General features: G+C 42.0%; 1 protein-coding gene across 5 annotated transcripts in view; it reads left to right on the top strand.

Moving 5' to 3' along the window:
* Positions 1-1,361: 1,361 nt before the first annotated feature.
* Positions 1,362-12,254, top strand: part of LOC149206174 (proline--tRNA ligase, chloroplastic/mitochondrial-like) — a 279,776-nt gene continuing 268,883 nt past the window's right edge. For 2 of the 5 annotated variants that reach the window (XR_016252533.1, XM_089395331.1), the window contains exons 1-2: positions 1,362-1,830; positions 1,912-1,968. Coding sequence is in view for 4 of the 5 variants with exons in the window: in XM_089395331.1 (XP_089251457.1) it covers positions 1,477-1,830; positions 1,912-1,968 (411 nt within the window). In the remaining variant the exon portion in view is untranslated. The remainder of the gene's footprint in view (positions 1,831-1,911; positions 1,969-12,254) is intronic. The other 3 variants (XM_089395332.1, XM_089395329.1, XM_089395330.1) reach the window with 3 other exon arrangements.

The raw sequence follows: 12,254 nt of genomic DNA, 5'->3' as shown, positions 1-12,254 counted from the left end.
TTAAACCCACATTTTAATCCTTGCAAACTTGAAGTGATGGTCCTTGATTCTTATACCAAGAAGGGATGTCATAATAAGAAGGAGGTTGCAATATTAACTTCCCATCATTTATGAGATGCATGAGTTAGATTGGAATTGGAAAATTCCTTATCATTAATGCAAGTATTGTGGGATAATGTGAAAGATAATGGACCACCATTACCCTTATAAAGACAACCTTATGTTGCACTCATGTGTTGGCTTGAACATACATTCATGCATTTTGCATTCTTAATATTTGGAAAATGTTTTTTTCTTTCACAGTAATTGGTGAATTGATAACTTTAGAGGACTATTTTGGGCAAAAATTAGGATTAAATAATAAGGGCTACCACTATTCATCTCAATATCAAGATATTCAAAATATCTTGCGCCTTCAGGCTTATAGGAATTACTTGTCACGATTTTCAACTTGTTCAAATTTTTGCCACACATCCTAAGATGTATTCCGAGAATAGAACTCAGATAGAGAGAGAATTAAACCCACTAGCTACTAGTCGAGTTGTTGTCCTTTAACAATAAAAAGAAATATTTTTGAAACATCAACTTGATATAAATATCCTTTTCAATGGATCATGCCCAACCAAACTTAAAAAATAAAATAAAATTCACTTGAATATTAAATATCAATATAAGGTCGGCGGAGGCGGCTGGTTGGTAAAGTCGGACTCATAAAGACGATGAGGTCTTGTGCTCAAACCTGAGTGAGGGCGTTGACTAGTCACGAGGAGTGACTTGCCTGGGCCAAGCCCGCTCACCTTTTAGCCCGTAGGGGTTTGGTCTTGTGGCCAACGGATGCTCTGCTAAGTCGTTCGTGCTACTGTGCAGGTCACAGATTCAAGTCTCATCTTAACCTGAGAGCCGTTCTTGCGGGTTGGGTGGTTATAGTGGCAGCCGGTGGGATTCGACCCCGTGTAACGCGAGTACGATACCTCTGCCGTTGCCGATTCCTCTAGATATCAAAAAAAAAAAATATCAATATAATGATGACAGAGTCATTTTAATATTCAATATAATGATGATGGAGTCACCCATAATTATTACCTTGACCATACCTTTGTCTTTTAATATCCTATCAACTTGATACACTGCTTAATCTTCAAACTTCATTGTTGGATTGTATCCATAATATCTATGGATACCTTGAATTTTTACGTCATCCATAGTTAAAAGATCCCCACTCCTAATGTGAGACCTAGCTTCTTGTTGGTATTTGGTGTTGGTCAGTGAAAGGTTTAGGCATAAGAGCAAAGCAAATAGGTAAAGTGGGGCATGCCTTCAATCGCTAATAAATTCTAAACGACCGTTAAGCGCTAACATGCGGTGAAGAGTTCCATGTGACCACAGTCTACTTTGCGAGTGTTGTGAGTGAGAGCACAACATGTGACTATAGCTAAAGAAGCAGATGGTAGAGCAGAGATCGATAGTGTGGCTAAAATGTCAATGGTTATCCGGCCACCTTCGGCAGCTCTTCTGAGTACCAGCACAACACCCGTTGCCAATCTTTTCCTCTGCCCAAAGCGTACTCGCAATGATGCCACTGTACGCCCCCGTGCTGCTTCGTCATCCATCTCAACACAGCCACAACCGCAGCCACAACCACAGCAGTACAAGAAACAGAAGGGACCTGATACTCGAACGCCCAAAGCTGAGGGAATAACCCCGCGCTCTCAGGATTTCAATGCGTGGTATTTAGACATCATAGCAGCGGCAGAACTAGCTGACTACGGTCCTGTAAGGGGCACCATGGTCATACGACCCTATGGTTACGCCATTTGGGAATTCATCCAGGTATATATGGTAGTCCTGCAATCATGTCCATTTAATTTAGTTTCTATTTGGTAGTTTATTTCATCTTAGTGCTCCTCACAGGCATATTTGGATCCCATATTCAAGGAAACTGGTCACAGCAACATGTATTTCCCTCAGGTAATATATGTTTTCAGCGTTTGTTTTCCCCTTGCTTGGAATAAGAAACACCATGAGAAATCTGTCTACTATATTCTTTCAATTCGCAGATTTGATTTTAATTTGTTTAACGAACTCTATCCAACTTTTTAATTTTTCTTCCAAGGAAAACAATTCATTTAACTGCTCAAAGTGTTATTCAATTTGCAGATTCTACTTCAGTTTATACACTTTTCTCTCTCTATATACCCCTTGCTTGGAATAAGAAATTCCATGAAAATTTCATTTACTATATTCTTTCAATTCGCAGATTTTATTTTAATTTGTTTAATGAACTCTATCCAACTTTTCAATTTTTCTTCCAAGGAAAACAATTCATTTAACTGCTCAAAGTGTTATTCAAATTGCAGATTCTACTTCAGTTTATACACTTCTCTCTCTATATACCCCTTCTTGGAATAAGAAACTCCATGAAAAATCTGTCAACTATATTCTTTCAATTCGCAGATTTTATTTTAATTTGTTTAATGAACTCTATCCAACTTTTCAATTTTTCTTCCAAGGAAAACAATTCATTTAACTGCTGAAAGTGTTATTCAATTTGCAGATTCTACTTCAGTTTATACACTCCTCTCTCTCTCTATATATCTATTTTCTTTTAATCTTTTTATTATTTAATGAACTCTATTCAACTTTGCAATTTTATTTATTTATTTATTTTTTTTTTAATTTTTAATTTTTAATTTTTTTCTAACAAGGACGGTTAATGTAGTTATTGCCAAAAGTGGAGCAAGCTCCTATTACAATCGACAGTAGCTTTTAAAAACTAAGCAATGAGAATGCGCTGATGGTAGTCCCTTCTCCTGTGCTTACATTCAAAAGTTCTGTGAGTTCTTTGGCTATTCTTGTTTTCTGTCTTACATATTATTTATAGAAGAGCAATTTCTGCGACCTTTTTCTTGTGTTTTTCTTTTTGTTGTTCCTTAATTTTGCCGTTCCTTCTGCTATTGTTCTTTATACTTGCTGCTCCTTTGGGTGCTGTTCTTTTGGCTTGCTGTTCCTTCGGATGTTGTTCCTTCGGCCTGCTGTTCCTGCTGTTCCTTAGGATGCTGTCCCTTCGGCCTGTTGTTCCTTCGGATGCTGTTCTTTCTGTTGTTGTTCCTTCGGCCTACTGTTTCTTCGGATGTTGTTCATTCTGCTGATGTTGTTCCTTCTGCTTGTTGCTCCTTTTGGTGCTGTTCCTTCTGCTGTTGTTCCTTCTGACTGCTGTTCTGTCTACTGCTGTTCCTTAATCTGCTTGCTGTTCCTTCTGCTGTTGTCGTTCCTTCGGCCTGCTGTTCCTTCTTCTGCTTGTTGTTCCTTCTTGTGCTGTTCTTTATACTACTGTTCATTCTGGTTGTTGTTCCTTTTGCGGCTATTCCTTCTACCATCTACTGCTGTACATTCTGAAGCTATTTCTGCTTGATAGTCCTTGTGCTTGTTGATCCGTCTGCTTGTTGATTGGCAATCCTGAATGTGACTTTCAAGGTTCCAAGTACCACTCTCCCTCTATAAATTGGGGCCAGTGAGAGCGGATCTGCCTTCTGTAGATTGTCTAAGGCAAAGGATGAATCGAGCAGGGTCCTCCATTAAGGCTGAGATTACCTTGAGACAACAGGCAACCTTTATTTGCCAGCAAGTCTATTTGTTTGTTTAAATCCTGCAAAATATGGTATAAGTCGACTGTGTCGAAGTCTTTCAATGTGTTTCGAATTCTTTACAAGGTTTTGTTTAAAGCTGGGTTACAAAAATAATCTTCGGAGTTTAAGAGCTTTATCAGAAGCTCCAAGTCTCTGAAAATTTGGATTGTTTTGTAATCTAACTCCTTCGCAATCTGGCAAGCTTTTAGGAGACTATAACTCTTTGCTTGATTGTTCGAACTTGTGCCTAGGCCCCAACTGAAGTTGGTTATTTTCGATCTGTTTGAGGAAAGAATCAATCCCCTTGCGCTTGCAGTGCCTGGATTCCCCTTGGACGCTCCATCAAAGAAGATAGTGGCTTTTGGGGTCCCCTGCCACCACGTGAGAAAGTCACCTTCAGTGAGGCGCATGCGTAGGGTCCTAGCCACGCAGAGACTTCTGTAGATAAAATAAAGGCAAAATCTGATTTACCTATTATTTCCAACAGGAGAGCTTTTACTTTGGCAGCCACTTCCACTGATTTCGGGATCTTGTTGTTGAAAACACACTCATTTCGAGCCAACCACACTTTCCACCAAAGGCATTTTGGAATAGCTTGCCAAATGTTTTTCCAACCTGTGTTTTTAGATTTTTTCTCAGGGTTTTGATCTGCCCAGGAGGTGTAGAGAGAAACGATTGAAATCTGAGAGGAGGTGGGAACGTTGAGTCCGTGGAGGACTATCTTCTAGACTTCTTGTGTGAAAACACAGTTAACCAATAAATGGTCAGAGGTTTCGATAGCAGAATTGCATAGGCAACATCTAAAGGGCCCGTGGAAGCCTCTTTTGTTTAGATTTTCTCCTGTTAGTGCCTTTTTATGCATGAGTAACCAAGTGAAGAAATTCACCTTTGGAAGGCAAAAGGGAGACCAAACAGATTTCCAGAGCTTCGGTGTCAGCAAAGATGCTTGTGTGGCTTGTAATGAGGAGAATCCTTGAGCTGCTGTATAAATTCCAGTTCTTCCCCACCCCCATTTATCTTTGGATGTACGATGGACAGGGGCGAGGCTAGAGAGTGCTGCACAGAGCAAGTTTTTTTGTGCTTCCAGAGGGTCAGGAACCCCTGGAAAAGTCCATCCTGCCCAATTCCCTTTGCTGTCCCAAGAACATATGTCTGCAAGCCGGAGAAGTCCTTTGTTCACTAGCCAGATCTTTAAATCGTTACAGGAATTTAGAGTGGCCAATGGGGCATTCCCTTGAATGGTGTCCTCCCACAGTAATGTTCTCTGTCCATTACCTGGTATTCTGTATAAATGCTGTTGTATATGGTCGATGCTTCTTCTGACTAAATTCCATGTTGCTGTTCTTGTTGGAGTAGAAGCAGTTGTGAGGTTTCTTAGGGAGCCTCCTTTTAGGTATTTCTTCCAGAGGATCTTGCTGACATGATTATTTTTATCTGCATACAATTGCCATATGATTTTTCCACCAAGAGCCAGATTTGCTAAGCCTGGATCCCGTATCTGTAACCCACCTTGTTGGAGTGGTCTATTCAGAATATCCCATCTTACCAAATGTAACTTGTTCTGATTGCCCTTGCCCCCGTTTGTTAAATTGGCAACTGAGGCCAAACTTCATGTGGGTCATCTTATTCATGGCTAATAATATTTTTATTAGATTCCTCTCGTCGAGAGGTGTAAGATTGATCTAAAGATCATCCGATTGCGATAAGTATTTATGGAGATATGAATTTATTTTGATTATGGAATTATTATCAAGCTGACCTGTAGTAGGCTCAGAAGCCCAACAGTCGCATCTATTTAAACATCAACGTTGTGTATAAATACAAGACTTTTCCTCATTTGCACTCACTCATCTCATCACATCTCTCTCTCTCTCCTGCGCAGAAAAGAGCGTCTTCTCTACTGCGCAAAAAAGAGTTTCTCTCTCACACATGTGGAAGGAAGCTGCTGAAACTGAAGCTGCAATTACAGATCCAAAGTTTGACCAGCATGGGCCATCAAACCTCCTCTTCTGAACTGCGCTGTAGGTTCATCTGAACCTCCTCTGAAGGCTGCAACTTTTGGTGGTGGAATCAAGTTGATCAGAGGGTCGGTTTGCGAGATATCAACTGCCCTAGTTTGAAGGAAGCTGTTGAAACTGAAGCTGCAACTGTAGATCCAAAGTTTGACCAGCGTGGACCATCAAACCTCCTCTTCTGAACTGCGCTGTAGGTTCATCTGAACCTCCTCTGAAGGCTACAACTTTTGGTGGTGGAATCAAGTTGATCCGACGGTCAGTTTGTGAGATATCGACTGCCCTAGTTTTGATGATGAAGCCGCTAATGCTGATGCTGCTGATCTAGGGTTTGCTACTGTTGATATAAATAAGATTTATTGTACTATTTCTCTCTGCTGAATTATTGAAGATAAAAGAAGATTTGATTAAATGGTTTCCCCACACATTGTGGGGTTTGTCCCTGGCTAGCCGCCACATCTTGTGTCTCTTGTCTTGGCTTGTTTTCTGTCGATCCTTTAATGTTCTATCTGCACTTTACTTTATGTACATGTGATTGCTAATCTATGGAATATAATAAGAAAAATAAGTAAACTGTTATAAGCATAGAACATACCATAACTTAACACCGTTCCATAGGAAGTCCTGAAGGAGTTTGGAGATCTGTTTCGTGGTAGATTTAGGAGCTAGCAGGAGGGAAGACTGGAATATGGGAAGGGCGGAGAGGACTGCCTTTGCAAAACCAACTTCCCAGCCTTTGTTAGCCATTGGCCTCCCCAATATGCTATTTTAGCTTTTATCTTGCTAATTACTTCAGTCCATAGGGAGGGAGGGCTTGGTCCCAAGGTTAAGGGAAGGCCTAGATATTTGATCTTTTCCCACTTGTCATACCCAGGGAATCCCAATGTGCAGGCAATTCGAAGGATAGTTGGGTGATCTACATTCCAGCCATAAACCGCACTTTTTCTCTTATTGATCAAGGCTCCTGTGATTAAACAGAAGTGTTGAAGGATTTCTTTGAAAGCCTTTGCTATCTTAATCGAGGCCCCTCCCAAAAGGAGAGAGTCATCCGCAAAGAGGGCGTGATTTATAGGGTCCACCCCTCTTGCTGCCTTGATACCTGGAATAGTGCCTACTTCCATTTCCGCTGTCAGCTTTCTGCTTAGGGATTCTGCCAACAAGATATAAAGAAAGGGTGACAAAGGGCATCCTTGGTAGAGCCCTCTAGAAGCTTGGAAGAAGTCAGAAGGTCTGCCATTGACCAGGGGGCTATCCAAGGTCTGTGTGTGCAGGCTTTTATCAAGTTGACAAAATCAACACTAAAACCAAAGGAGAGGAGGATTTTATAGAGAAATGAGAGTTTAACTCGGTCAAAAGCATTTGACATATCCAACTTGATGAGCATACCTTTTTCCTTCCGAGAGTGGCTAGAGTGGAGGGCTTCTTGCACTTGGATCACATTGTCTATGAGGTGCCTTCCTTTGACGAAACCACCCTGCAGAGGGGAGATCAGGTTCCCTAACAGAGGCTTGAGTCTATTGGCTAAGAGTTTGGCAAGGATCTTGTAGGAGGCATTGCAAAGAGAGATTGGCCGGAATCTGTCGAAAGTCTCAGGGTTAACTTCTTTCGGGATTAGGGCAAGGAAGGTGGAGTTGGTGCACCCTCCCACTTTGGCTTTCTTTTGGAAGGCTTTTACCATTCTGAGAAGATCGAGTTTTATTACATTCCAGCAAGCTCTGTAGAAATGTATGGTGAAGCCATCCGGCCCAGGTGCTTTATCCGGCTGCATTGACCAAATGACTTCAACTATCTCTTTTTCAAAAAAAGGCTTCATTAACCCAGCGTTTACATCTGCAGTGACAAGAGAGGGGATGTTTGACAAAAAGTCGACAGCCAGATCGTCATCAGAGGTACCATCCTCCTGGAACAGATTTTGATAATGGGTTGTGGCTGCCTGTTTTATGAGAGACTGTCCTTTGATAACTTCCCCCTCCTTGTTGGATATTTCAGAAATGTGATTCCGAGAGACGGGCTCTGCATTGTTTGTGAAAAAAAGCTGTGTTTCTGTCTCTAGCTTGGAGCCAGAGGCTGCGAGACTTAAGGCGCCAATATTCCTCTTCTTGTCGAAAGGAAAGAAAGGAATTGAACTGGGCCCTCTGTTCGTTAAGCAGCTGTGCTTTGGTGATTTCAGATCCTTCCATGTCTAATTGAATCTCAGCTAGAGCCTGAACTGTCTTTTGTCTATGGCTCGTAGGAGTGGAAAGAGGTTTTTTATTTGCCCAAGCTTTTAATGTAGACTTAGTGTGTTTGAGTTTCTGTTCCCACACGAAGCTGGGGGATCCTTCAACTAGTTGCGCCCAAACGTGAGTCACTATGTCCATAAAGCCCTCTCTTGATACCCAAAGAGGGTTGAATCTAAAGGGAATAGGGCCCAAGTCCTCCTCTTTCTCTATCAACAGTGAGATGGGGTTATGATCAGATGTTATTTTGGGCAGAATTTTTGTAGAGATTAAATGCTTCCCCTCTAGCAGAGTACTTTGAACTAGGAACCGGTCTAAACGGGCAGCAATGTTGGCATTACCAACTCTATTGTTGGTCCAGGTATAACGACCTTTCTTAGGTTTGTGGTCCAGAAGGTCCCATTCAAGAATCAAAGACTCCACTGAGGCATGGAAGGGATCTTTACCCCATACTCCGCCTTTTTTCTCGTATGGGTCTAGAGTGATGTTGAGATCCCCCACCAGAATGATGTTTTGGGGGGCATATATTTCTAGGAAGTCTAAGAGAGAATTCCAACAGTGCTTCTTTTCCAGAAAATTAATAGGAACATAAAGATTGAAGAGAGCTAGAGAAATCTTACTTGGGAGATGAAGAAGATCTGTATATATCCAGTGTTGGGTTGCAAAAGAGCTTTTGAGCTGGAACATATCCTCTGACCAAAGGGTTGCAAGGCCCCCTGAAGTACCTCAGGTGCTGACCGCTTTTCCTGAGTTCTTTTTCCATTTGGTTCGACTTAAAGATAAAAGAGCATCTTCTTCTATCTTTGTCTCTTGGAGCAGGGGAATGTCCGAGGTTTCCATTCTTAATAGATCTTTTACTACTTCAGCTTTCAGAGGGTTTCCCAGACCCCTGCAATTCCAAGAGACAATCTACATTATTTACTAGAGGGGGGCGGTGCAGACCCACCCTTGGGGGGTCTGGTTCTTGTGTTTTTGCCTAGTGACATTTCGATTGTGGACTGACTGCCCTACATCTTTAGTCTCTCTGCCTCTTCTTCTCTGATCTCCTTGTGAGACTTCCTTCTTGCCTTTTTGTTGGATTGCTCAAGAGGTTCGTCTTCGGAAGAACCAGGACTATCTATCAGCTTTTTCTTTTTGGTCATTTCTGCATAAGAGGGTGGGGAAGTGGCGCCTACATAAGGGCCTTGATTTTCCTGTTGGATTGCATCTCCACAAGGGGTTTTTGAAATGGCTTCTACAGTTTGTTCCTGAGATCCTGAGTTTATTTCTGCGTCTGCTGTCTGTTCCATATTCTGTTGCACCTCTCCCTCTTCAAGTTCTGGTTGGTCTTCTGGGGGGTTTAGAGCAGCAAAAGGATTTGTTGAGATGGTGGCATTTGCTGTGGCTTGATCTTTGGTTAAACTCTTCCCAGCAGAGGGTCCTCCAGTCTCTGGATTCCCTCCTTTCCTTTTCGCTTTGTTGGTCTGTTTAGTTGTGGCGGTTTTTCTGGCTTGTGTCCACTGTTCGCCCTTTTCTTTTTCAGATTCTTCCTCAGTTTTCTTCTTGCAGTTTCGAGCGAAATGGCCATAGCCATGACAATGTCGGCACTTGAAGGGGAGCTGTTCATAATCTAGTTCCTGAATGTGAGACTAGCCAGCTATGGTCAACTTGATCGCCTCAGGCAATCCTATCTCCAGATCGACTTCGACACATATTCTGGCACACGAATATTGTTCTCTCCTTTCAGCCCTATCAATGTATTTTCCTAATTTGTTCTCGATTGTTTCCATAGATTTCGGGTTCCAGCAATGAAGAGGAAGATGGGGTAACCTTACCCAGACAGGGACGACTGAAGGAGTGTCCTGGGAAGGATCAAAGTCCGGCGTCCATTTATTCAGATAGAGCCCTTGGGGGCCCATGAAATATGGACCGTTTCGGAAAATGAGATCTCGATCTTCTGCTGATTCGAAAACAAAAACATAATATCCTCTGCCTACCATGTGGCTTCGTATTCCTTCAGAGACAAGGGGCCTCCAGTTTCGCTGGACCCATCCATCAATAGCTTTGGGAGAGGGCCAGAGACCCGTGAATTGTCCAATGAGCCCTCGTTCAGCCAAATTTAGCGTAGTCCGGCACGGGTGTTCCGCAAGCAGTTCTACCGAGGGGATGGATTTGGCTTTCTTAACAAATTTCTGCTGGTTCGAGTTTGCTTTCCTCTTGCCACAGGAGGCTACCAATCTTTTGAAGGCAACAATCTCAAGAGGGGGGGAGGTGGGCCCCCTTCGACGTCCATACTGGTTGGACTCAAAATTTTGATGAAGAGGCTCACCGCGTAGAGCCATCTCCTCACTCTTACTGTTTGGTCTCAGCAGAGGGAGGCTGCTAAGAGAGCTTTGCAGAAGCGACGGCGGCGAGAGCCGAACCCTAGGTCTTGGTTATGCAAGTGTTCACCTATATACCAAAAGAGCTCGGATTCAACTTTGCAATTTTTCACCCTAGGAAAACAATCCATTTAACTGCTCAAAGTGTAATGCAATTTGCAGATTCTACTGCAGTGTATGTTGAAATTTGGGCAGCTTCGGGACGAATTGCCCCAAAGGGAAACCCTAAGCCCCAATAGAAGCCCATCTGCCCCAATAGAAAAAGAACAACTCAAAATTGGTCAAAAGAAAATTATTATTATGTGGGCAAAAAATTATTAAAATGGAAAAATTCATGTGATTCCCTGCTAAAATTTTAAGTTGGCCTCACAAAAAGGAGACACTATCGAATTATATATAAAGAGGATCTATTTGACTCACTTGAAAACATCTCACAACCTCATATCATCTAAGGTTCATGTTTATTATATAATGGTTCACATTTCTTTTGGCTCGCATACGTTCGCACTATTCTCTATGACTTCACATTTACAAGCTCGCATTTTTGGCATCGCACTATACAGTGGCTTCAGGTGGCTTGCCTATACCTATGGCATAGAAGTTATCTCTGCGTCATCTCTCATTGATCAGTGGCATCATCGCACATTGCACAGTGGCATCACATCTCCCTGTAGCATGCTTAGTTCTATTGATACTCGCACATAGACAGAAGTTTGGTTCTAGCTCGTACAATGGCTCGTTATCTTGATGGCATCACATCTATAATTACAGTGATTTGTTCTCTTGGTGACAACGTATTCATATGTGGCAATGTTAATTACATTGGCTTGTTATAGTGGTGGCAACACTTCAATCTGTGGTTCACATTTCTAATTTCAATGGATCTAAATGCTTCAGCGCTCGCTAAGATTGTTATGACTTCTCTCTAGATCACACGGTGCTCGCTCTTAGTTTCTATGTCTTCTCTGGCTAGCTACAAGCTCGCTCTTGGCATCACTATGATTGCTACAATATGTAAATGCTGAAAAGTTTACAATGCAAATATCTACAACAAAGAACAATATAGCCCTAAGAAAAATAACAATGGTATCAGAGTTGCGCTGAAGAAAAGTCATTAGGAACCCCCCCCCCCCCCCCCTTTGAAGACACCGATGATGGAAGCAGATGAAGATGGCTAAGACCTAAAAGGATGCTAGGGTTTGAAGGAAACCCTAGGGAGACCTTTTGCTCTTGCAAGTACAAGCTAGGGTTTGGGAGAAACCTTAGGAGTGGCCTTCATATGAAAGAGGCCTGGTATGATCCAAAATTATTCATGATATGATATGAACTATATGTTAATTTTGGGAATGTTCTATGCTAAGAGCAAATTTACTTCAATTTTCCATATTAGCTCAATATCAATTACGGATTAGCAATCACATTTAGCATGATAGTAAAATGCAGATAGAACATAAACATAAATCATAGAAGATAAACCAAGACAAGAGGACACAAGATGTGGCGCCAGCGAGCGGCAAACCCCAATGCGGGGAAACTCTTGATCAATTCTTCTTATATTCTTCAATAGTTCAGCAGAGAGAGATAGTACATATACATCAAAATTCAACATTTTGACTTGTCAAAATAAGAACAGAGATCTTCTCTAGGAAGACAACACATGAGGTAGCAGATCTGAACACAGGTGATTCCATCACCATGCTGTACCCATCACTGTGTTGCACTTCATTACACTGTGCTACACTAATCATACTGCATCCATCATCACTGTACTGCACCCATCATCACTATGCTGCACTCATTATCATTACGCTGCACTTCACTGTGCTGCACTCATCATCACTATGCTACACTTCACTGTGCTGCACTCATCATCACTATGTTGTACTTCACTGTGCTGTAGTCATCATTGCTATGCTACACTTCATCAAATTGCTAGCTGCTCTAGTAATTCTGGTTGCAACTTCAAACTCCCTTGACTGTGATGAATGGCTGATCTGAACAATCTCCAAACAGTCCTAAGACAGTAGCCCCAAGGTA

This window comes from Pinus tabuliformis, chromosome 1_2 (genome assembly GCF_031772625.1).
Source record: "Pinus tabuliformis cultivar Carrire ecotype Pingquan chromosome 1_2, CPIR1, whole genome shotgun sequence".
Classification (NCBI taxonomy): domain Eukaryota; kingdom Viridiplantae; phylum Streptophyta; class Pinopsida; order Pinales; family Pinaceae; genus Pinus; species Pinus tabuliformis.
The sequence above is the reverse complement of the archived record's forward strand: the minus strand, read 5'-3'. Positions and strand labels throughout refer to the sequence as shown.